Source organism: Ursus arctos, unplaced genomic scaffold, assembly GCF_023065955.2.
Source record: "Ursus arctos isolate Adak ecotype North America unplaced genomic scaffold, UrsArc2.0 scaffold_7, whole genome shotgun sequence".
In the NCBI taxonomy this organism is placed as follows: Eukaryota; Metazoa; Chordata; class Mammalia; order Carnivora; family Ursidae; genus Ursus; species Ursus arctos.
The window spans coordinates 28050704-28076581 of NW_026623089.1; the positions used below are offsets into that span (position 1 = coordinate 28050704).

Sequence of the window (25878 nt, forward strand, 5' to 3'; positions counted from 1 at the left end):
GAGGTAACTCTTTGGTTAGGCTTATTCCTAGGTCTCTGATGGTTTTTGGTGCAATTGTAAATGGGATCGACTCCTTAATTTCTCTTTATTCTGTCTCATTGGTAGTGTATAGAAATGCAGCTGATTTCTCTGAATTGATTTTATATCCTGCCACTTTGCTGAATTCCTGTACAAGTTCTAACAATTTTGAGGTGGAGTCTTTTGGGTTTTCCACATAAAGTATCATGTCATCTGCGAAGAGTGAGAGTTTGACTACTTTTTTGACAATTTGAATGCCTTTTATTTCTTTTTATTGTTCATTGCTGTTGTTAGGACTTCTAGTACTATGTTGAACAACAGTGGTGAGAGTGGGCATCCCTGTCATGTTCCTGACTTTAGGGGAAAAGCTCTCAGTTTTTCCCCATTGAGAATGATATTTACTTTCATAGATGGCTTTTATGGTATTGAGGTATGTTCCCTCTATCCCTACACTGTGGAGAATTTTAATCAAGAAAGGATGCTGTATTTGTCAAATGCTTTTTCTGCATCAGTTGAGAGGATCATATGGTTCTTGTCCTTTCTTTTATTAATGTGATGTATCACATTGATTTGCAAATGTTAAACCATCCTTACAGCCCAGGAATAAATACCACTTGTTAGTGGTGAGTAATCCTTTTAATATACTGTTGGATCCTATTGGCAGGTATCTTGGTGAGAATTTTGGCATCCATATTCATCAGGGATATTGGTCTATATTCTCCTTTTTGGTGGGGTCTTTGTCTGGTTTTGGGATCAAGGTAATGCTGGCCTCATAGTATGATTTGGAAATTTTCCTTCCCTTTCTATTTTCTGAAACAGCTTCAGAAGAATAGGTATTAGTTCTTCTTTAAATGTTTGGTAAAATTCCCCTGGGAAGCCATCTGGTACTGGACTCTTATCTGTTGGGAGATTTTTTATTACTGCTTCAATTTCCTTGCTGGTGGGTCTGTTCAGGCTTTCTATTTTTTCCTGTTTCAGTTTTGGTAGTTTATACATTTCTAGGAATGCATCAGTTTCTTCCAGATTGCCTAATGTGTGGCATATAGTTGCTCATAATATGTTGTTAAAATTGTTTCTGTTTCCTTGGTGCTAGGTGTGATCTCTCCCCTTTCATTCATAATTTTATTAATTTGGGTCCTTTCTTTTTTCTTTTGGATAAGTCTGGCCAGTGGTTTATCGATCTTATTAATTCTTTCAAAGAATCGGCTTCTAGTTTCATTGATCTGTTCTGTTCTTTTGGTTTCTATTTCATTGATTTCTGCTCTAATCTTTTTATTTCTCTTCCCCTGCTTGTTTTAGGCTTTATTTGCTATTCTTTCTCCAGCTCCTTTAGGTGTAAGGTTAGTTTGTGCATTTGAGACTTTCCTAATTTTTTTGAGAAAGGCTTGTTTTGCTATGTACTTCCCTCTTAGGACTACCTTTGCTGTATCCCAAAGGTTTTGAACAGTTGTGTTTTCATTTTCACTTGTTTCCATGAATTTTTTTAGTTCTTTAATTTCCTGGTTGACCCATTCATTCTTTAGTAGGATGCTCTTTAACCTCCAAGTGTTTGAGTTCCTTAGTAATTTCCTCTTGTGATTGAGTTCAAGTTTCAAAGCATCGTGGTCTGAAAATATGCAGGGAATAATCCCAGTCTTTTGGTACCGGTTGAGACCTGATTTGTGACCCAGGATGTGATCTCTCCTGGAGAAAGTTTCGTGTGCACTTGAGAAGAATGTGTATTCTGTTGCTTTAGGATGGAATGTTCTGTGTATATTTGTGAAGTCCATCTGGTCCAGTGTGTCATTCAAAGCCCTTGCTTCTTTGTTGGTCTTCTGCTTAGATGATCTATCTGTTGCTGTGAGTGGGGTGTTGAAGTCCCCTACTATTATTGTATTATTATCAATATGTTTCTTTAATTTGGTTATTAATTGGTTTATATAATTGGCTGCTCCCAAGTTAGGAGCATAAATATTTATAATTGTTAGATCTTCTTGTTGGATAGACCTTTTAAGTATGATATAGTGTCCCTCTTCATTCCTTACTGTAGTCTTTTGTTTAAAATCTAATTTGTCTGATAATGAAGATTGCTGCTCCAGCTTTCTTTTGATGTCCATTGGCTTGATAAATGGTTCTCCTCCCCCTCACTTTCAATGTGGAGGTTTCTTTAGGTCTAAAGTGAGTCTCTTATAGACAGTATATGGATGGGTCTTGCTTTTTTAAACAAGCTGATACCCTGTGTCTTTTGATTGGAGCATTTAGCCCATTTACATTCAGAGTGACTATTCACAGATATAAATTTAGTCCCATTGTACTACCTGTAAAGTCCCTGTTTCTGTAGATTGTTTCTGTTTCTTTCTGGTCTATGTTACTTTGGGGCTCTCTCTCCGCTTACAGGAAGCCCATTTAATATTTCTTGCAGGGCTGGTTTAGTGATCACAAATTCTTTTAGTTTTTGTTTGTCCTGGAAGCTCTTTATCTCTCCTTCTATTCTGAATGATAGCCTTGCTGGATAAAGTATTCTTGGCTGCATGTTTTTCTCATTTAGTTCCCTGAATATATCATGCCAGCCCTTTCTGGCCTGCCAGGTCTCTGTGGATAGGTCTGCTGCCAATCTAATGTTTCTACCACTGTAGGTTAAGGAGCTTTTTCCTCAAGCTGCTTTCAGGATTTTCTCTTTATTTCTGAAATTTGCAAGGTTCACTATTATATGTTGGAGTGTTGATCTGTTTTTATTGATTTTGGGGGGTGTTCTCTCTACCTCTTGAACGTGAATGCCTGTTTCCTTCCCCAGATTAGGGGACTTCTCAGCTATGATTTTCTCAAATATACCTCCTGTCCCTCTCTCTCTTTCTTCTTCCTCTGGGACCCCAATAAGTCTAATATTGTTTCACTTGAAGATATTGCTGATTTCTCAAAGCCTCCCCTTATGATCCATTAGTTTTTTTTTCTTTCTTTTCCTCAGCTTCCTGCCTTTCCATCATCTTGTCTTCTCTGTCACTAACTCTCTCTTCTGCCTCATTTACCCTGGCTGTTAGAGCATCCAATTTACACTGCATCTCAGTTAAAGCATTTTTAATTTTGGCCTGATTAGATTTTATTTCTACACGAAGAGATTTTCAAGTGTCTTTTATGCTTTTTTCAAGCCCAGCTAGTAACTTTATAATCGTTATCCAGAATTCCAGCTTTGCCATTTTACTTACATCCATATGGATTAGATCTGGAGCAGAGAGTATTACCTCTGGTTCTTTCCTTTGTTGTGAATTCCTCCTTCTAGTCATTGTGCCCAGAGAAGAATGGATGAATGAGGGAACAAAATCAAAATATCAACCACGACCAAAGCAAAACACTAGACAAGTGCAAAGAGGTCATAAACCAAAATGAAAGGAAAAAGAAAAAAAAAGAGGGGGGTCAGGGAAGAGGGAATATAATCTCCCAGGTGGACAAAACAGGGTGATCCACCTGTTCCTGGGTGTATTTTGGTCTGTTTGTTAGAAGACACTCAATCCCAAAATTGTAAAGAAAGCAAAACATATATATACAAAACCAAAACTGAATACGGTGAAAGGAAGCCAGAAGCCAGAAATGAAGAGTATATCTATAAAATGTAAATGTAAAAATGAGTGTTAAAAAATGACTTAAAAATAAAGAGTTGATAAAATAAGAAACTAGTTGAAAGGGAAAAAAAGAAAAAAAAAGGAAAATTTTAAACTGAAAGATGAAAGAATCATAAGAAGAAACGTCAAATTCTATATACTATCTTCCTCTAGTGCTGGAGTTGTGCAGTTCTGGGTGCTCGGTAAACTTGGCATTCGCCTGGTGTTCTGGGGGGGCCTGCTGCGCTGGCTCTCAGGTGTCTGCCTGGATGGAGTTGCACCGCCCCTTTCCAGGGGGCCAGGCTCAGTGTAAGCTGCTTCGGGTTCTTCTGTGTGGCTTTTGTTCCCCGAAGGTTTTCCGAGTCGTTTCAGAGGATGAAAATGAAAATGGCCAAGCCCTGATCTCCAGCCCCAGAGCTGAATGATCGTGGCCTTCTCTCTTCAGTAACCTCTCGGGGAAATGCAGTCTTCATTTTTGTGTGCGCCAGGCTCTGCAGCCCCCTGCGGTGTGCTCCCGAGTCAGTCCTCGGGGAGGGAGGAGGGCTGCCGAGGGCCTGCCGCTTGCAGGGGCCCCCCTGGATGGAGAGCAGTCACCCAATTCTGCAGCAGGTCCCTGGTTGATGGCAAACCGAGGTGAGAGGCCATTCCCGAGCTCACTGACTGTAGTGGGTTTCCCAAGCATTGGAGTGGCTCGGGCACCCCCACTCTTTCCGTGAGCCCGGGGATCCTGAGACCGCTCTGTCCCACCTAGGATTCTGCCCCTCTTGGCCAACTGAGCACCTTTCAGGCAGGGATGTCTCTTACCAGAGCAGATTTCTAAAAGTTCCGAGTTTGCGCCCCAGGGCTCTATCACTTCCAGTAGCTGGCTTAGGGAGGCTCCCTCCTCTGCCATTTATCTTCCAATAAATCCCCTCCGATTCACTGCATACCTTGCAAAAAGTGGTGGTCTTTCTATTTGTAGAATTCCAGCAATTCCTTTCTTAGATCTCAGGTTGAATTCCTAGGTGTTCAGAATGATTTGATAGTTATCTAGCTAAATTCAAGGGACCAGATGAAATGAGCTCCCCTACTCGAATGCCCTCTTGCCTCCCTCTGTTCCTCTGATTATTAAGATTTTATTGCCATCCGAGTTTGGGCTGATGTAGCCAAATACCAGGGGCTAGGAGGCTTCAACAACAGACGTTTCTTTCTCACGGTTCTGGAGGCGGGGCAGTCTGAGATCAGGGGGCCAGCGTGGTCAGTTCTGGTGGGGGCTCTCTCCTAGTTTGCAGCTGGCTGCCTTGCTGTGTCCTCCCGTGTTGGGCGTAAAAGGGAAAGAGAGCACATGCGCACACACGCACACCAGCTCTCTAGTCTCTCACAAGGGCAGTCCTGCTGACGCAGGGCTCTACTCTCCGGGCGTCACCCAGACCTCGTTACCTGCCAGAGGCCCCAGCTCCTAACACCATCACATTAGAGGTTAGCATTTCAACCTAGAAGTTTTGGCGGGACACAAACATTCAGTCCATGACAATTACCCATTCCTTCAAAATGGTACTAATTAAGAGTGCTAATTAGTCAGGCAAAAATCAAATAAAATTGTCTCGTGGCTTTGCAATAAACCAAAAATCTCTAGAGATTCTGGCATAAGGGAAGGCTAGGCAGTCCCTTGCTGTTTCCTATGTGAGCATTTCGGCAAACACGCGGGCTAGCCCTCCTGTGTGTGTGTGAATGAGGGACCTGAGAAGGGCCAGGTCACAGGGGCCTTGGCAGCGTCTCAGCCTGTGGTTCCCGCATGCAGCGCTCACCCACTGCCTCTAGCACGGGCCTTGCACGGTGCGTTGTGAGAAGGAAACGTCAAAGGGAGTTTGCTGCTGTGTGTTTGGGGGTAAGCAAACCCCCTTCCTTCCAGGGGTGAAGGAAGAGCTAATGGAAGCACTTCAAACCAGTTTTTCATATCAATGGGATGTGCTTAAGTCTGAGGGTTGTTTTGAAAAGGGTGTCCCGGTGAAGGTAACATGCGAGCTTCCGTTGAGAGGTAGTCCCAGACTAAAATTTCCCATCAGGAGGAGCCATATTAAACTTTCTGGGGCCTAGAAATAGGAATCGAATGAGCATACTTCCCTATGTTTTTGAATTGGACAAATTAGCTCCTTTTATTTTGCTTCTCTGTGTTGGGGGAAAGAGGGAAAAATGGCAGTTGTCATGGAATCTCTGAACACCTGTTGCTGAGAGGGCTACGACTCTCATCGTGTTCCTTTTGGTTTTCAACAGCCAAGCAGGTTGAATATCTGGTCAACGAAAAGCACATCTATCTGCTGCCCAGTGGTCGTATCAACATGTGTGGCTTAACCACGAAAAATCTAGATTATGTGGCCACCTCCATCCATGAAGCAGTCACCAAAATCCAGTGAAGAAACACCACCCGACCAGCACCACCAAAGCGGCCCTCTGTCCCGCGTGTCCCCTGCCTGCGCCAACACCTCGCTGTGTGTATCACGGAGGGAGACCCCGGAGGGCTGATCTGCTCTGGTGAGGTGGCCTCTGTTTAAGGGGCCCCACACGAGGCCAGCCTCCCTTGTAAAGAAACGGGGGCCTGGGATCAGAGCCCCTTGCAAGGCCAGAGCAAATTAAGGTTTTTATTTAAGAAGAATAAAAAGGAATTTTGATCATGAGACGTAGTTATCTTGCTCCCGCTCTAGAAGCCAGAATGTTGCCTCTCGCTCCTGTGCTTCTCTGTATTGCTTGACTCTGCACAAAATCCTGCCCCAAAGATCAGATTGTCTGAAGAGCCAACTGCGATTGTGAGTGTTGGCTGTGTCATTAAAACTTGTCATCTCTACCCAGTGTCTGTCTCCTGCTCTTCTTGCATGGTTGTGTCCCTTAGGGCAAGCAAGGTAAGAAATAGACTTACACCTCTCTCTCTCTGCCTCTCTCTCTCTCTCTCTCTCATACACACACGCACCCACACCCACACTTAACTGAAATGGAACTTTAACACAACAGTATTTACCCTTCTGTGAGCAGTGTGTTCGGATATTTTCTGTCCTGTTGGGTTCTGTTTCACTAAAGACATGTAAGTTGATTGAGACCCATGGAATTGATTTTGTGATCCACTAATGGGTTGTAACCCACAGTTTAAAATGAATGCTCTAGAGGGATTTGCTAGTTGCTAGAGAAAAAACTAGAAGGTGACAGTGCCTCCAAGGGGGCCAAAGAAGCCTGAGACATTAAAATGGTGTGTGGCCCTCCAACGGGCAGACCTACCCCATAAAGTCTAGGTTCTTAGTATTTCATTTCTCTTGTTAGGGAGAATTTAGTTTTTCTCTCAGGGGAAGACACGAGTGAAAAAATGATTAAAAACACTTCTTTAAATGAAAATGTCCCTACCAAAGTGTTGAAATATGCTTTTGTGTTAAAGCTCCAATCAACGGGAATTGGGCCCTCAGTCTATCCTGACATACCGGCTGGTGTTCCCCTCAGTGTTCTAGTCCCCTCCGAGCTCACGTGAAAAAAGTGTTTCGTGTTTGGTTTGGGGAGAGCTGGGCTTAGGGAGTTCCACAGATTTCTTTACCGTAGTCGGACTTCTCGGGGCCTCTCCTGCAGGCACACGCTGCGAATCTCAGAGGCAGGACTGTCTCTGACACATGTCGTCTCCTCTGGAGGAGGGGCACTCCCACCTCCAGACTCTGCCGCTTCCTGGCCGGGTACCCTTGAGCAAGCCACTTAGTGACTCAGAGCCCGTTTCGTAAACTGAACTTCGCAGGAAGTTTTTGGTTTTGAGTCAGAAATGAGCACAGTACTTGGCACAGAAAGTCTTCGCCCAGACAGCTGCTACTGTCATTTATGATTATTGCTAGTAAGGGTAGCAGACTCTGGGGGGGCTCCTGGGAGGAATCTGTGGTTGTCCATAGGCCACTCATTGACCTTGACCTTGGTGGGGGCTTGAGAAACCTCACGGTAGGTGTCAAATTCCAACCTTCCTTCCACAAAGACGCTAAATGCCCAAACACACCTACCTTCTCACCTGTCTGGCTGTTGCCTCCTGGCACTGGTTGGCTTAACATTGACCAATACGCCCGGCCCACTCCCCTGTGACTTTTCCCAGCCTCTGGTTGGAAACTGCTGGAGTTGTGCCACTTTGGTTCCTCTCCAAAGGGTCTGCGGAGGCGAGGCAGTGCGCCCAGCACATTGTCTCAGGGGCTGGCCCCCAAGACCTTGAACTTGGAAGGCGCCCAGCACAGTGCCTCGCCCATCATGTGGGTTCAACAAATGCCAGTCCTTCTCACGACCGACTTAGTACTTCTTGTCCTCATTCACACTCTGGCTTCTCATTTGGGTTTTACTTTTCATTGCTGGCATTCGCTGCAGCAAAACCTAACCCATCTGGGGCCCAGAGTAGAGCGCCAGTGCTTTCCTGTAACCTTAGCTGCAGCCTCACACCGGGCCTTGAGAGCCCCCCTCTTCGGCAGGTGGGCCTGGGCTGAGAGAACTCCGTGTGCTCCCCCCAGCCTTCATCTCCAATGTGAAATCACTTTAGAACTGAGCTCTTCCAGGGGCAAGAAAAACATTCCGGGAAAAGCTTTTTCATTTTATTTAAAAATTATTTACAATTTATTAAGCTTCATAAATGCTTTATTTTAAAGTCCTTTTTTTTAAACTTTTTTTTTTTTAACCTGAAGAAAATCTCGGGGAACGGAGCAGGGAATAGGGAGGGGAGTGGTGACAGGCTCCTTTGGGATTTTGCAAAGGGATGGATGTAAGTTAACAACAGCAGTGGCCTGAGCCCTGTGGCCTGAGGGATAATGAAACGAAGACTAGCCAGGCAGGCCCCGTTGGGCCAATGGCCAGCCGGGCAAGAAGACTGCATGATGAGAGTTCTTGCTTGAAACTCACTGTTGGCTGGTTTGGGTCTCAGGTGCCCAGCACGGAGGGGTTGACACTTTGCCTCTTCCTATTAGGCAGGAGTAGGTGTTGGGGGTGGGTGGCAGCTGTGGGGTTCTCTAGGGGTCATGCACTGCTGAGCCTCAGGCAGAGCCAGGCAAGGGGGGAGAAGTCAATCATCCATTGCTGGAAAGGGCATCTCCAGCTGGAAAGGCTTTCCTTCCACGTGCTGTGGCCCTCCCATCTGCAACACCTGCTCTGGTTTGGTGGGGAAGTGGGGACAAAGTTACGTGGGGGTGTGGTAACAGTACCCTGGGGTGTGCCAAGGATTTCCAAAGACCTTGACTTCTTGGTGGGTGCCAGCTTTCCCCATCGGTTTGATAAACACCGGAGAAGACCACTTGTCTCTCAAAGTCTGTCTCAAACTGCCCCCTATTCACTTCACTCTGCATTGCAGAAACTTTGGGCTGAAAGTTTCACTAAAATAGTGGTTTTTAACCCTTTGTGGGTCTGAGACCTTTGAGAATCTCATGAAAGCTTTAGCCCTCTGGACAACACACATAAGAACACATACATTAAACTCTGACAGTATTAGGGGTTTCACAGACCCTCTGAAGTCCAATAATGGACCCACCTGGGGTGACTGACCCCCAAATTAAGAACCCCTGAGTTAAAGGTTCCTTTGGGTTAGCACTTTCTTTTGAGATGCAAATAACCCAGAGGAATTATCAGTCTCCCCCTCTCCCCCTGTGATTGCTGATTGAATGGGTGTGGGGGGGTGAGATTAATGGTTTTGGGGGAAGGCAAGGTAAGCCTGGATAGTATATCCCAGGGAAAGTTTTGGGAATGGTTTGGAGATTGAGCAGGCGAATGAGATCACTGGATCCCTGACAGAGGAAACTCAAGAGATGGGAGATAGAAAGGAGACAGGTGTCCCAAAGACAACCTTCACTTAACCCCACATTTCCCCTGAAGGTTGGTTGGTTGTGTGGGTAGTGATCTGAATTTTATTCTTGAAGTAGGTATGGAGTCATTCTGCCATCTGGTGGCCATACTTGGAATTGCATCTGCCCCAACATCCAGGTGAAATAAGATCTAGTAAGTTCTTGGAATAAAGTACACTTAGCGGACCTGCTGGGGAGGAGTAAGGGGTAGGGTGGGGTGGGAACAGATGAAAAAGAAGAGCGATTCTTCAGTGTTCCTGTGTAATGCACACTGAAGTCCCACGAGAGCTTGCATCCTTCTTGGCTGACCTGGGCACTCTTTGGTTTGTCATGGCTAAACTTGCTTTAACGGCTTAGAATTTTTCTACGTTAAGTTTTTGTTTGCTTTGATTTCAACTTAAAACCTGAAGTTCCATCTCTGGCTCCCAAAAGGGTCTCTGCTCTCTGCTCCTCCTCTTCCAGAGCAGATTTATTGTTGGATCAAGAACTGCTGAATGGGAGCCAAAAAGATGTGTCCCTGGGAAAAAACGGTGACTTGAGGTTCCATCTCACAGTCCTTCCATTCATTCCAGCCAGACACGCTTCCCTGGCTGCTAGAACCCTTATCTAACAGGAAACCGGTCACCGGCAGTTTTCTGTTCTGTACCATCCCATGCCAACCTAGCCGGGTCCCACTGCCGTAAAGTCCGGGAGGAAATCTCAGCGCACCTCCCGCACTAAGCCTCACACCAGCTACTCCACTGCCTCTGAGCCGGTGGCCCCTTCTGAGCTAAGCGAAGCATGAAATATGGCATCGGGGATCCCAAAGAACACAAACGGAGTCAGGGGTCCCAGAGTGGCATTGTCAGCTTGGGGTCATTTCTTCTCCAGTCCCAGACAGTACTGTGGAAGAGACCGTTCGGAGGCACCTGCATCCATGATGGCCACAGCAAGGCTCTGAGTCAAACTGGAGGCAACAAGGGAAAATCTGCCAAACTGACAGCTAGGGGTGAGGAGGTGGTAAGGAAAGCAGAATGCTCTGTCACCTGTGGGAGGCCTCGGGAGACGCAGAAGATGGGAGGGTGGGTTCTCCCTCAAAGCTGAATCTCACACACCCAGCAAACACTGTCTGCCCCGTCATGTGATCAGAGGCATCAAATTGGAATTCTCCTCGGAGGCTCTCTCTCCATCGGGCGACCTCTTCCGTCTTCGACCACCTGGAAAACAATTTGTAAGGATCAGTCTCCGGCCAGGAAGGAGCAGAAACGCAAAGCCCTTGACAGTTTGGCAGGACGTCATCTGCACGGACTCCTGGTAGAGACCAGCATATTCACATCTTGAAGGATTAGGGCAACACCTTCTACCTGATATCCAAAAAGCCAGGCGAGTGTCAGTGGAATGGAGATTTCCCCCCAGAGGATTGAGTAATGCCTCAAGATCACCTCTCCATCCTCTGAAGGCCCTGGTCCGACTCACGGCCACACCCCTGAGAGAAGACTGGTCTCCCAGCCTTCGACGTTCCATTAGCCAGGGTTTTGGTGGGTGTAGCTGGGAGCCATGCCCACGGATCTACGTTCTGTAGCTTGGAAACAGCCCTCCTTCTGCAATGGGGCAGGTGGGGTGATCACATAATTGTCCTCAAGGAGGGAGGGGCAATCTGTTCCCAGCTCTGTTGCTTTTAGGAAGGAGTATTTTTCACCTTGTTCTTTCTGCTATCGACTTCCTTCCATGAAGTATATGGCTTTCCTTTCTACTGAGTCTCCTGGACACAAATTCTTTCTTTAAAGGATCAGATAGTAAATCTTAGAGGTTTTGCAGGCCATCTGGTCCCTGCTGCAACTGCTCAACGCTGCCACTGTGGCCACAGATAACAAATGGGTCTACCACCCAGTAAGTTTTGATTTACAAGAACAGGCCGGAGAGGGAGGTCAGGATTTGGCCATGGCCATGGCTTGCAGACTCCTGTCCTAGATGACCACCAACCAAATGGGACACATCCCCAAACTATCAAGGGCACAGTACTGGCCCAGGCCCTGTTACGGATTTTCACAGGTGTACGTCATCAGGTTCCCACGAGGAGTCAATGGTTCCTCCTCCAGGAGTAATACCCTAACATGCTTTTTCTAGTAACCAGGTGGTGGGAGGCTCTCATCTGGGTGAAGAGCTACTCACTCAAAGTTCTCAGCAGCTTCTTGCCCACGGTTTCCTCAAAGTCGCTACTGCAGGGGCTGGTCTCTGTGTCCAGGTTGATGTTACAACATTCACTATCTGATGCTGAGAGAAAGGACAGAAGAAAGAACTCAAGTCTCCCCAACGCCCAGGGATCTAGGAAGGGGGATTCTGGTTGATGTCACTCAGCAGGTGGCAGTTCAAAACCAGAGCCAAGGCCGTGGTGGCCGCAACAGGGAGGGATGCCCACGGAGCTGTGGGCTCTCGTTAGTTAGCAAGGGTCTTTTTAGTGCCACAAAAGGAACAAAGAGATCAGGAGCGAGAATCCAACTATCCAAACGTTATTTGGCAGGAGAGCAATGAAGAGGACGTGATGTTCTCTGTTCAGTATCTTTGCCAGACCAAAAGCACATTTGAGACCCTTGAGGTGGGGATATCTCCTTCCAATATTTGCTCAGACCTAGGAAATCACAGGACTCAGTAACAATTAAGCACAGGCCTCTACTCCCACCGAACCCAGTGGGGCTTCAGACAGGCACAGGATCTCAAAGCCAGGAAGAGGCCCAGGCCCTTAATGCGAGTGAGGTAAGAACCTGAGCTGGGAGGCGGAGCGGGGTAATGGACACTGCACCACGTGCAAAGCCACAAGGCTGAGCCTGCTTCCAATGCAGTGAAGACCAGACAAGCCCCTTCTCCAGGGCTCAGTGTCCTCACGCAAGGGCCCGTATCACACAAGGACGATGGACAAGAGGAACTCCAAAGACTATCTTCTCCATTCTTATTCCTTTGATAAAACTTCTCGTGCTTTGGCTACTAAATTCAGTGTTGAGGCAGAAAAAGAACATCAGTTCTAGATCCAGGTCCTGGCGTGGTGACTATGTATGTCCCAGATACTCTGAGTTAGCCACAAGTTCAAATACGTTGTCTCACCACAAAAATGGACGAGCACTTGTTGGGTCATTGCTCTGGACTTGAGGGGTCTCCGACTACGGACTGGAGCAGGGCTAGGCGGCCAGGTGGGGTAACAGCTGCCTTGCCGGGGGTGGGGCATAGGCACGGCTAAAGGCTCTGAGAAGCAGATCTCAGTGAGGCAGTACAGACGGATCTCAGGACTGGTGGGACACAGGGGGCTCAGAGCAACACCACTGCCAAGACGGGAGCGTTGAAAGTCTCCGAGGGAGGTGATATGATCTCAGAGCCCAGGACAAGTCCTACAGATCACCTCAAAGGAAGGGAAGAGCCCCGCCAGTAAGAGTGATGGCTGACTTCAGTTCCCTCATCTGTCAGGTAGGTCTAATGAGAACTACCTCCTATGCCTGCAGCACGGTACCAAGCACTGTGAGGTGCCCTCCGTATGAGCTATCTCACTTATGCCCAAAGCTACCTGATGACCTAGCCACCGTGATTTAGATCCCTTAACATAGGAAGAAACTTATCTATTAAGATCAGGAAATAGAAACAGAATCTCAGGTTAATGTAACTTGCTGAAAATTGCATAGCTCCTAAATGAAGGAGCCGGGATCTGAATCCAGGTGCAAACCTGATCTTACCACTGCCTGACATGTTGTCTTCCTGGGAGAATGGAGCGGTGGGCCTGATGAGGGGCTGGTGCTTGGTATGTGCGAGTTTCCCTTCCCTCGCTCGCTGTGTGAGGAGGTGGGAAACATTACACGGGGGCTGGAGTCCCTCGCCCGGCTCTCCCTGGGCCATCCCAGTGCCCGACGGCGACGACCCCGATTTCCTCCCTGACCTGCTGTCGTAGGAATGGCTGCAGAAGACAGCGAGAGCTGCTGCGTGCTCTGCTCCTCGAGGTCCGTCATTTCCTCCTGGGTGAAGGCCATCTCCTCCATCCTCAGGTACACGACCTCACCAGGGCTTCTCAGCCCATCTGAGCGGCTGCCTGGGGAGGATAGCAAGTGTGTGAGCAATCTGTTCTGGAGAAGACCTGAGACTCCACTTGGCCCAGGATGGCAGCTCTGGGCAGGGGTGAGGGAGGATGGGCCGCCCAGCCCACCCACCCACTGACTTACACGGCAGGCTGTTCCTGTTGCTCAGGAGGGTGACGGCAGGGTCATCCTTGGGGGTCTGGGGCGTACCCCGGGTGGTAGGGGCTTTGGTGGAGTCTCCGTCCGTGAAGGCCTCCATGTCGGGGGACTGGGGTGAGCTGTCCATGTGGCAGGCGGTGAGCGCATTCTGGTACTGCTGCCGTGTGATCTAGAATAAGGCAGAGGGGGAGGGAGCTCAAGGGGAGCTGGGCAGCTGGATGTGGTCTCTGGATGTGGTCAGCTTCTCCGAGCTCGGAAGCAGCTCTACGAGGGTGCTTTAGGACCCCGGATCTCGCGGCCTAGGATCCATGAACTGGGTCCTTTCCCAAGCTGTACCAGCCTAGCAGTTGAGAGACAGTGAGTCCCCACTCTCATTTTTATTAGCTCCGGGCTCCTCGGTGCACCTGGAGGAGCCTCGGGAGAGGATGGAGGGTACCTGTAGTGAGCAGGGTAGCTGCCCGCAGGGAAGTTTTAAAGGCGTGCTGATACTATTGCTAAGGGCCCTCTTCTCAAGGGTCAGTGGGCGGGGACTGTGGGGAGGGAAGTTCTGCTGCTCCAGGTCCTCCCGTCGGGAGGCTGGGAGCGGAGGCCCGAGAGCCGCAGGCACTTCTGATTTGGACTTGGCCGGATGTGGGCTCATGCTCCCGTGTGGGAGAAGGGCACAGCAGAGGTCTCCCAGTTGCCTCCTCAGATCATGGGAGTCTGACTCGTGATTTTCCTCATGTGTAAAGCCTCACCTACAAGTAAAAGCATCTAGAGAGTCAGGCTTAGCCAGACCAGAAGGGAACTTCCAGAATTCCAGGCAGGAAGAGTATGGATCAAATGTCTTTTTTGGAATACAGAAAGGTTTATCGGTCATCCCTGTTCTCTGGGTGTATGTCTGCCTGATATCGTTTCCAGTAAAATCGGGCTGGTTTTTGCACCACCCAACACAGAAACGTGATACGGCTAATCAGTGAAAGGCCCTGGGTGAAAAGTGAAAATGGCACACGGCGCTACGTCCTTCCCACGTCCCACGGCCCCTTCAGTGTTCTCCTCCTGTCTTTGTTGCACTTAGCCAGACGGGCAAAACCACAGACTGCTCATAGTGCTTCTCTTTCCTTCGGGGGTGGGAGTGGTATCACATGTGGGAACAGGAAGGATGCGTGGCTCGAAACGGGGGAGGGGATGGTTAAGATTTCCACACTGGAACAGAGGTGGCTTGAAGCTGGCTTGGTGTCTGGCAAGGGCACTTCCCACAGTGGCCCCTGGTCAACTGCCCGCTTCTCAGCACCTGCGCTCCAGGCCCTCCTTTCCCTGGTGGCTTGGGTGTGCCCCGCGCCTGGCCTCCCCGGGGGCTGTGGGTGATGGTCGAACCCAAGGCCTGGAGTCAAGCCTAGACTGCTCCGTCCTCACATGCTCTGGGTTGACTCTCCATCCGCTGGGGCTCGTCCTACTCCTGCCTTCCTCACACAGCGGCGTTCCTCCTTTCTTTTCTGCGTGGGCTGTTGCTCTGGTCATTTTGATTGAGTGGGTGAGTTAATTTTTCCTGCTTTATTATCCTTTCATGTTCTCCCTACATTTTCTAGATCCTACAGTCCTCCAATTACTCCAAAATGTTTTAAAATTATTTAGTACTCATCCCGAATGTTAGATTACAATCTTCACCAAAATACCTAACCTTGACAACCGTCCTGACAATGACTGTTTCCTCCTCATACAGAGAAATCTATTTTCCCTCAAGTCGGGAACTCATTACTCTGTTGGACATTATCCTTTACAGACTTCAGGATATCTTGCATGCAGTTCAGGCAGATTCTAAGCCCAACTAATCTAATCACAAGACACCAATTAAGAATGCGTGTCTTTTGGCAATTCTTATGGGACACACACACGCAGAGATCCCAACCCCCCGCCGTGCTGTCGTCCGTTAGACAGGACAAATACAGTTCTCTTGATACTTTAAAACGGTGATTCTCAAACTTCAGCATCAGAATCACCTGGAGGGCTTGTTCAAACAAGATTGCTGCACCCCACTCTCCAAGTTTCTAATTCACTAGGTCTGGGGTGGTGTGCGAGAGTTTGCATTTCTAACGAGTTCCCAGGTGATGCTGAGGCTGCGGGCTTGGAGACCACGCTCTGAGAACCACGGGCTTAAGACCTAGTTAGAATCAGCCACAGTCCTGCTCAGGTTTTTGTTTTTCTCCCTTTAAAGGAGTCAAATAGATAAAGTGGCAATGCATTGATACTTTCCAGGTCAAAATGATATACTCTGTGTTTCATGGCATGCAACGACGGGGTCCTCAACTTAGCATTTGTCTAAAGTCTTCAATAGGTTCAATGTGATTGTCGACTTTTGCAGACCCCTCTGTTGGGAAGTGAGAGGAGAAGTCAGGTTCCGAAACTTCCCCAGATGTCAACTCTGGAGCCTACGCTCAGTCTTAAACCTTATCCTGAGTCAATCACACAGAATATCGGGCATGTATCAGAGATTTCCCCGCCAACTGTCTGTGACTCAGCCCATGCTGCTGGGTCGGGCTTGCAGTGCTCCAGAGAACGGATCGAAGTGACAAGCTAATTATCCCTGCCTCCTGGGACAGCGCTTCTCAACCCTGGCAGCACAGGAGGATCACTTGGGAAGCTTTAAAATATCCTGATACTCAGGCAACACCCTTAAGCAACTGTATCCAAATCTCTGAGAGTGGGGCACGGACATCAGGATCATTTAAAGCTCCCCCGGTGATCCCAGTGCACACCGCGGGTGAGAACCACAGCTCTGGACTCTTGGAAACGCCCCCTGTAATCAATTATTATCTTGGCTTCCCTTGATAATTGCCTTCACTGATGCTCGGCTCTCATACTGGACCCCTAGCTTGCATAGAAGCGTGAAATAAGAAACCTCCATATGAAGAACAGAAACCCTGGCAAAACTGCAGATGAAGCCAATATGTATTTTTTTTTCTGATGCCTTCCATAGTCCTATAGAAATCCGTTTGACAAACCCTTCAAGAAATTACTGCCAGGAAAAAGCTCCCTTCTCTAGGTAAATGATGTACTTCCTTACACCAGATGAGAATCCAAATACCCCACTATGTTTGCCCTCTTTGCTTGTACGACCAGGAAGCTCACAGATAAATTTATTATTTACTGACAGTAACAAATTCATGCTTGATAGCTTTTTCACCAAATTGGTTTGCAATTTCTTTTTTCTTACTCAAAACATCATTAGATTAATTTTGGGGGGGAATCATATACACTGCTGGAAGTGCTATAAATATTCTAAAGAGATAGGACGGATATTAGGTGATCAGATGTTGGTGGAAGCCCTAGTGTTAGTGTTACCCACAAGAGCTTGCTTTTGCAGGTAGAGGTCGGGATATAAGGATGGAACCTTCCATCCATAGAGCGCATTATGGCTTACAGAGCACTGGGATATGTATTCTTTCCTTGCTGTTCATAGTGACTGGGGGGGGGGTAGGTATGAGAGCTCCTGTGATCCCCACCTGTACAGATAACGAGGTCCTGAAATGTTGAGGGACTGTCTAAAGTCGGAGAGTTAGCAAGCTTTTAGATTCCTAGCCAGTGCACTGTCTCCTACGCTGTGCACTTTGCCTGGGAAAGTGCTATTCGCTCTTTGGAGCCAGGGAGATGGAAGCAGAAGTGAGACGGTGGGATTCCAAGTTCCCAGAGGGGGAGACTCCAGAGTCTAATAATGGTACCCCTGCAACCTAGATATTTTGGTTTAAAGATCCTTACTCTTGCTCTCCAGGGACAATCATCTCAGCCTGGGCTCTATACACTGTAAGTGAATGTCCCTGGTGGCACTAGGCCTCCTCTCACAATCCTTTAGGGCAGGTGCCCCAATAACTGCTTCGTAGGCTTGAAGTCTATCAGCATCTGATGACCGAAAAGAAGCTGGCACACGGCCTGCACCAGAGTCACAATCAAACCCAGTTCTCTAACGTGCCCATAGCCTGCCCGAAGGTGAAGCTTTCTTTGGAGTCTTGCAGGTTCTCCTGGCTTAAAGGACAGAAAATTTTCCTAAATGACACCTGATAAGCTCAACAAAGCACTTGATATTACCCTTTTGGGGTAACCAGTTAGTTTAGATTTGGCTTCTAGTTTAGTCTAGTTTTGCCACTTTCAAGCTGGGCAACATTGGCCAAACCATTAACCTCTCTGAGCCCATAACAGAGGCCCAGAGATAATGAGACAACATCAGTGAACCTGTCATCCAGCTGCTAGAAACGACTGTTTAAAACACGTCCACACCCATCTCCACAAGTTAACTTCAAAGAAAGGGGTCCAACCTACCATCTCGTTATGTCCAAACTGTGGACAGCACGTCATGAGATGGGCTGGGGGCAGGGGCAATGGTCCCTCTGCCCCTGGAGTAAGAGTGAGAGCAGGGGCTGCCAAAGTAGGATGACGTCTTAGGAAAGTAAATCCTTAACTAAGAAAATAAAACAAAAGACCAAGTAGGGGAAAGAAGGGGATTCCAAGCGGGGACAATGAGAAGAGGAAGATGGAGAGAGGAGAAACGGTGAGGGAGGGAAGACAGGAGGGAGGGAGAAGGAAGGCCGTGTGCTTAGTTTGACTGAAATGGATCTGCAGGTTCAGGGCTCCTATCAGCTGGTACATTAGCTGCGGTCCCCACGCCAGAAGCCTCTTGGGAGTGTTGCGAAGTGCTGTATTTAGTTTATTTTTGGAAAGGTTCTGTCCAGGCTGCATGTGCAGTGGGCAGTGATCGTTCTCTTTGTTCTTAAGAAAAAGTGAGTTCGTCCCTCTAGTAAAGTAGGCTGGAGTCAAGGATCCAGGAACTCCAACCCTCTTTAAGCATTGTTCTGGAGTAAGACAATGAGCTGGGAATAAAGTATTGTTTCTGGTATTCCTTGCAAGGTACTGAGTTCCCTGTCATGGAAGCGTTCACACAGACGTCAGATAACCACTATTCAGTGGTGTTAGAGGGCAGATTCAGGCGACTACAGCCAGGACCCCACACCAGTGGGCAGAAGCACGGCTCTGTGTGTGGGGGTGGGGGGGTGCCCAGTTCAGAGGTGGGGGCAGAGGTCGGGGGAGGACCCACACTGTCGGTGGAGGGTTGTGTAAAAGGAAAGGCACCATCCACTGGTTACCTTCTCTCTCCATCTCACAGCCTAGCTTTCACAATGCTTCCTCTTTTAAATTAAAAAAAAAAAAAATCATAAACTATTGCCCTGTCAACATGTCACCTTCCAAGAAATTGTTGACAAAGCACCACTCTAGAAAATGTGTTCAGGAAACAACCTCTCCCCAGCTGCATTTCTAGATTCAAGCATTCCTTTTTCCCCCTTCAGTTCTTCTTCTTCTTCTTTTTTTTTTTTAAGTTTTTACTTTGATCCAAGCATAACTTTGTCACTTTGCTCCCCCTGTTCAACCGTCCAAGAACTTCCTCTCTAGCACAGTATTATCCGCTAGAAATAGAATGGAAGTCACATAGATAGTTGAAAATTCTCTCCTAGTCACAGTAAAAATAAGTAAAAACAAATAGGTGACATTAATTTTAATGTTTCATTTAAGCCAACGTACCCAAAAAAATTCACTTCAACGTGAAATCAACATAAAATTATGAATGGGGAATTGTACATTCTTTTTTGTATTAAGTCCTTGGAATCCAGCAGTATTTTACACGTACGGCATATCAATTTGGACGAGCCACGTTTCATGGGCTCAGCAGCCACATGTGGCTGCCGGCTCCCGTGTTGGACGGCAAAACCTCTCTGCCCGGTTTTGATAATGTGGACTTGCGTGACCAGTGGTGCTCCCCTGCCGTCACAGAACCACAGGGCCAGCTGCTGCTTCACAGTCCCTTGAACGCCTCTGCCTACTTGTCTTCCACACGCCTGTTTATCGATGTCCCTCTTCCTATTCTTTCCTAATTCTTAAACGTCTAGTACATTCTCCGGCACTATCGTGCTTAAAATAAGTGCCACATGAGTTTGTAATCAATTAGATAGTACCCTGCATGGGTCGCTACAGCTTCACCTACATTTCTTCTCCCTAACTAGATTTTAATCTCCTAATAAGGCAGGGCATATGTTTTATATTTCTTTAGAGAGCCTGTGGTGTCTAGAACTATTATTAATGCTCAATAAATACTTACTGACTGGCTCACTGAGGGAATCAAACCACAGCTCAAAAGGCAATGTGTTTTTATTCTCTCTTTATCACTGTGGATACAACCATTTCTTAGCAATAGCTTGAGTTCAAATTGTCTTCTCTTACACGTGGCCTGTTAGGAACTCAAGCAGCCGCTAAATTACAAAGGAAATGGAGATCTGATCATCTTGAAACTAACCAGAAGTAAGTGTGCCCTTCTGGCCATTTTGACTTAGCAGCCAACGTGTTCAGAAGTTAACCTTCAACCAGTGTGCCGTCTCTCTGATCATGACGTTCACCCCCCCAAACAACATCCTGCAATTTAGGGATTCTGCCATCAGATGGTGATGGGGCACCTTGGTCACGGTTACACAATCCAGACTGTTAAGACATCTAATAGTCTGAGTTTCATAATGATATTTTACAAAATACAATTTTTAAAAATTCATAAGGATGCTTTGGTACCTTCATTCATAATTCACTAACTATGATAATCACAGCTTTAATAGCTCTCCCAGATAATCATTAGATACACCTTTCTATCTAATTTTGTAGCTTTTCTTGAAGTCAAATTACTCCTGGACTTAATAATTGTTCTGGAGCCTCGGTCTGTTGGACATGAAAAACCCTTGCAAAATCTTGCTGCAGCCAGTCCTGGGGGCTTGGGCTGTGAGACCACCCCTCTTGCACAGTTTTCTCTTTAGATTCCTCAAAAGCTCCCCCTCTGTTAAAAAGCTAGTGGTGGGGGGCCAGGTGGGGAGGGAAATAAAAAGACAGCCTAAACAATGGCCTGCACAAGTCTGTCACATCAGCAGAAAGGAATTTTTAACTTTAGTGTAAGTGCATCATCTTATATAAAACAACAAAAGAGAAAACCAGCACGGAAACAAAGCACAACTTGCATTCACACAACAGCTTGAACTCCCCAAGTTCCCTTCTATAGAACTGTTACAATTGAAGTTTTTAAGAGACGGGGCCGTGATTTGAAGCAGGTTTCTGAATAATACTTTAACTGGTTTCTAGCCTCCCTCAACTTCTACTTCTGACATGTAGTCTTCTCAGTGTCAAAATGTCGAGGTGGGAAAAAGGACCATGTTCCGTGCTGCCCCGTTGCCCTGGGTCACAGCATGGTCTTCTGGCCTGACCAAGAGGATGACAACTGCGCCTGAGAACTGCCTCGGGTTTGGGGTTCTCAACACGTCTGCCACCTCACGTCAGGCAAGACACTTCCCTTTTATGTTCTTCATTAGCTGTGAATGTCCCCTTTCCGTATGTTCTAGGCACGGATGTCTAAGGGCTCACCTGTCAGTTTTAAGAAGAGTCTTACAAACGTAATGCTAGGTGTTCATCTTAACACATTCCTCTTTGAGGAGCTGCCCCAACCATTCCCTGAAAGTGCTCTCCAATCTATGCACACCTAGAGATGTTCCAGAAAACTCTGGGCTCACCACAGTTGCTCATTAAACAGGATGCCTCAAAATCTCATTCTTTTTCCTCCCCAGACCAGCAAGCCAAATCCTCATCTTGATTTCCTAACTTATTATATAAACAACGTGAAGGACTGAACGTTTGTGTCCCCCCAAAATTCATATGCTGAAATCCTAACCCCTCACGTGCTGATAGGCGGCGGTGGGGCCTTTGGAAGTAGTTAGGTCATGAGCGGGGAGCCCTCAGGGATAGAATTAGCGTCCTGCTAAGAAGAGAGCTTGCTTCCTGTCCGTCTCTTCCCACCACGTGGGGACACAAGAAGACGGTTATTTGCAAACTAGAACGTGGGCTCTCACAGACACGGGGTCTGCTGGCTCCTGGATCTTGGACTTCCAGCCTCCAGAACTGGGAGAAATAAGTGTTTGTTGAAGTCACCCAGTCTCTGACAACTTGCTACGGCAGCCTGAACTAAGACAAATGGGAAGACCTGAGAAACCAACTTCACAAAAATCTCCAGTGCACTTCCGGTGAATCCCAGGGGCTCCCAGCGGCCTGAGGACACCACAGGTCACTGCTGGTGAGCCTCTGCACTGTCATTTCGCGTCAGCTCTGTGCGCACCGCGTGCCGGCATTCAGATCCGTGAGCCCCCGAGCTCTTCCCTGCCTCTGTGGTTTCTGTCCTGAGTTCTCCCCACCTCCCCTTTTCTCGGCCCACTCTGATAAGTACTTTTAAAGCAAGAAGGCCCCTTGCCAACTCTGCCCAATCCCTGTTCCTCCCACAACCCTGTTTCCTTCATAGCCTTTATCACTACCTGAACTTAGTAGCGGTTACGTGTTTATCCTGTCTGCCCCCTCCTGCACGGAAACTCTAGAAAGGCAGGAGCTTGCGGTCTCCTTCACCACGGTCTCTGGTCAATGCCTGGACAAGCACAGAGCAGGCATTCAGTCAATATTGTTGGGCCACTTACCCATACTGTGACTTTCAAGTTCTTTTCCACAAACCATGTGACGAGTACTACAAACCAGTAAGAGCGGGCAGAGCAGAGTTTCTCTGCTCCCACTTTTCCTACCTCCACTTCTGAGGAAGGTCTGCAATGAGAGGGCCTCGGAGCTGGAAGCAGGGAGGGGAATCATGGGCTTCAGTTTTCTGAGGCTTAACATCATTGTCATATAGGATTTGTTAAGTGTCTCCAGTCCTATAGACCCGTGAGTATTGCTGGGTTAGTTCCCAAAGTCACTTCTCCCTGGGGTCCTTCAGCTCTGATTTCACATAACTCTCCCTAAAGCCCAGGGATTTGAGGGCTTGGACTCTGGAGACAGACAGACCCAACTCTGAAGCTTGGCTCTGCCACTCACCAGCCCTGGGGCCTTAAATTGTCAAGCTCCAATGTCTTCGTCTCTAAACGGGAATGGCGGCAGTAGCTACCTCACAGAGTGGTGGTAAGACTGAGTGGATCAATCAGACAAAGGGGCCTTAAAGCACCTGCACGGAGTACCGCACAAACAGGTACCCCACCCCGCCGTCCAGGCTCAGCCCCTGCCTCTGGTAACCTTCCACCCTTACAGTGTCAGCTCAGGGTGTGTGCAAGGTTCTAGAACACAGAAAACCAGCCAGCGCACACTGCTCTCAAATGATCAGAGCTCGTGTTCTCCTCCCACCTGTGTGATTAATACATCTCTCATAATCCAGCCTGCGATTTGCCAAGTGAACTCACTGGGCGTTTTGTTGGACTTGGAGAAATAGGGGCTCACTCCTGATCTCCTGCCCAAGCAAGTAGCGGTTTGCAGAATGCTAGCCAACAAAGCAAATAAAATAAAACCGATCAAAGCAAGAGAAAGGGGGAAATCCTAGGTTTCTGTGCAATCCCAACCCCTCCGAGGAGTATGAAGAAACAGCTCCCCTCCTCTGCAACTACAAGCAATGAGCGTCGCTATTTCTCTCTCCCGCCTGTGCAAAGTGACGCTCCCCGGACCGCCACACAGCTCAGCGACGGCGCAAGGGTGGGACGGTCACGCAAAGGGTTAACCGTTAACACACATGCCCAACTGCATTGCAGACTTGAAATGGTAAGATGTAAAAATAGACCGTCATGCGTAAAAGCATAGCATGGCTTCGTCTGAACACTTGCTTTATTAATCACCCGCAAGTTTATCTTGAAAACACCAAAGCAACCTGGCGTCAGTGGCAGGGGAGGAAAAGGAAAGAGTTCTGCTGACAACCTGTCTCAGGCAAGCGAATTCTCTGTTGCTCTGTGCCTCAGTTTCCCCACACAAGACATGGGCATCGGGAGATCTTAAATGAATGACAGGTGATGAACAGTCATCAAGGTAACTGAAAACAGGGCCCTTACAAAGCCAGGGAACAAGGAGCAGCCAGCAGGCACTGGGATGCGCACCCTGCCCGCTGCCCCCGGGGCTGGCTGGCTGGCGAGGGGACGGCCCTCGGGGGGGGGGGGTTACCTTCACAAACTGCACATCGCTGAGGATGTGCACCGAGTAGTCAGGGGTGTAGAGGTTGTTGCCGCTGCCGCACAGCTGCGTGTTGCTCCCGCCGAAGTCACTCCGCTCGCGGTTTGGAGACTCGGAGCGGTTCAACCCGCTGCAGCGAGAAGGGGACCGGTTTACTGCAGATGGTGGGGGAGAGGGATGGAGAGAAGGCAAGGCAAGGTGGGTGGGGAGAAAGGAGAAGGGGAGGGAAAGAGAGACGGGGAGGGGGTATTTACTGAGGGCCCGCAGGCCTTCTGGGCAATGGTAACACCCGGTGGTAGAACGGGCAGCACCCTTCCCATCACGGGGGTTCCTCCTGCTCCCCACAAGCTCTACCAGGGAGCAGCTGGGCAGAGGCGGCCACAGCCTCTCTCAGTCCTGGTCTTTGAGCTCAGGGCAGGGGTTGAGGACCGTGCTGTGAGTCCAGAGCGAGAGATCCTCTCCCAGGATCTAAACTCCATTCACGGGCCTTATTTCAGGAAGGCGAACCCCTCAGGTTTGACCTCACCTATGACCAATCCTGGCCGTGCTGAGGCACGTGAGTGGGGATAACTCAGGCCTACCCTAACACTGGACAAGCAGAGGCCCACAAACTATATGGGTGCCTATTTGAATCACATTAATAAACTGTTAAAATATGTTCTATCCTTGTCCTTGACAATTATACTGTCATAACCTGGAAGGCAAGGTCCACCTCCTTAGAATTTCTGCTAAAGCGGAAAACATAAAACAGGGCTGTATGGGGAAAAACAGCCCCTGCCCTAGGGCTTCCCAGTTCCCTTCCCCCAGGGCTGTTTAGGGGAGGAATTCCAGGATTCCCATACCTGAAATGTGGTCCAGAAGGCAGAACACAGGGTCTGGCCCTGTGAACTCCTCACCCCACAGAAAGGGCTAGGACTGAGGAGGGCCAAAGTGAGGTCCTCCGAGGTGTGGGCCTAGGGCAGGACTCCATCTAGGCCGAAGTGGGGAGGAGGATACTGGGATAACCCACAGGAATCCTAAATGTTCAGAGTCAGGGTTTGTTTGTTTGTTTGTTTTCCCATTTTCAAGAACTACTTCTAGGGAGAGTTCAATTAAGACCACTGGTCACTTGGTTTCAAAATGGATTATGTGAACTACCTTCCCTGAATCAACAGAAGAGAGGTTCTTAAAGTGACCCTAGCATAATCTCAACCACAGAATAAACCTGAGGGAGAGACTGTCAAGCCCCTTTCACCCCTCTGCTTCCCAACTTATGCCACGCTGCATTTCTTTCCCCGAAGGGGAAGGGGGTGTGCTGTCAGCCTCTGGTAACACAGACTTAGGTCAGGGGCTCGGATGCAGAGTCTGGTTCCTCAGAGATCCCACTCCTTGTGCTTTCAGGGTAGAACCTCGGGAATTCAATCCTGTCTCCTGAGATAATGGTGCCATCAGTCAAGATAATTGATTAGCATCTATTTGGAGAGAGTCCTTGAGGGTTGATGGTCTGTTTAGCTGCAAGCCGTTACTCTTGTCTGGCAAACCAGGTAGTGGAAAGGGTAAAATAACAACAGCTGAATCATTTTTCGCATTAGAACCATAACAATCCCTGCCATGATAGGATAATAGAATTAAGGATTCTATTTCCAGTGTCCCCTTCTCAGTAAGTACCCCTCACATATACTCCATTGTTTACGCCGGAAACCTGGGGGCACCCCCGACTCCTGCCACTCCCCGAACCCCACACCAGGCCCTCTCACCTCCACTTCTGACATAAGCTGGTCGGCCCCCATCTCTGTTCCCCACTCAAGTCCCAATTACCTGGACCCCTAACCTCCTTGCTTTGTCCCTGAAAGCCCCCCATGACCTGACTCCTGCTTTCCTGTCTGGTCTCATCTTGGGGACTCTCTTCCCCTCCCTGCTTGCTCTGCTGCCCTCCATCATGCAAAGTGTCCCCCCACTATCTCAGAAGATGCCACTTCTCCTGCCCACCTTTCCCTACCTCCCTGACCTCCCCCTCTCTTGAGTCTCAGTCATCAGGTCTCAGCTGAAAGCCACATTCTCTGAAGACTTTGGCGCTTTCCCTGTTTTCTTCTATCACTTTCCCTTGTTCATTCCTTCAAAGTACTTCTCACAAGTTTTAATTCATTATGTGTTTGTACTTGTGACATCTACTCAATTCAACGCTAAATTCCATGAGGGCAGAGATCTTGTCTTTTCTGGTCATTGTGGTCCACTCAGTACCTAGCACTGGGCCTGGCCTAGAACAGTGCTCAATAAAAATGTACAGAACGA

At 48.1% G+C, this 25878-nt stretch overlaps 2 protein-coding genes across 2 annotated transcripts in view; one reads left to right on the plus strand and one right to left on the minus strand.

Moving 5' to 3' along the window:
* The window catches only part of GOT1 (glutamic-oxaloacetic transaminase 1), a 31164-nt gene extending 24750 nt beyond the window's left edge, over window positions 1-6414 (plus strand). The window contains exon 9 of the mRNA XM_026493848.4: window positions 5847-6414. Coding sequence (XP_026349633.1) covers window positions 5847-5986 — 140 coding nt within the window. The 3' untranslated portion in view covers window positions 5987-6414. The remainder of the gene's footprint in view (window positions 1-5846) is intronic.
* Window positions 6415-10516: 4102 nt separating this feature from the next.
* Window positions 10517-25878, minus strand: part of CNNM1 (cyclin and CBS domain divalent metal cation transport mediator 1) — a 55127-nt gene continuing 39765 nt past the window's right edge. The window contains exons 7-11 of the mRNA XM_026493847.2: window positions 23599-23762; window positions 13579-13762; window positions 13299-13448; window positions 11552-11653; window positions 10517-10596 (exon numbers count right to left, since the gene is read on the minus strand). Coding sequence (XP_026349632.1) covers window positions 10517-10596; window positions 11552-11653; window positions 13299-13448; window positions 13579-13762; window positions 23599-23762 — 680 coding nt within the window. The remainder of the gene's footprint in view (window positions 10597-11551; window positions 11654-13298; window positions 13449-13578; window positions 13763-23598; window positions 23763-25878) is intronic.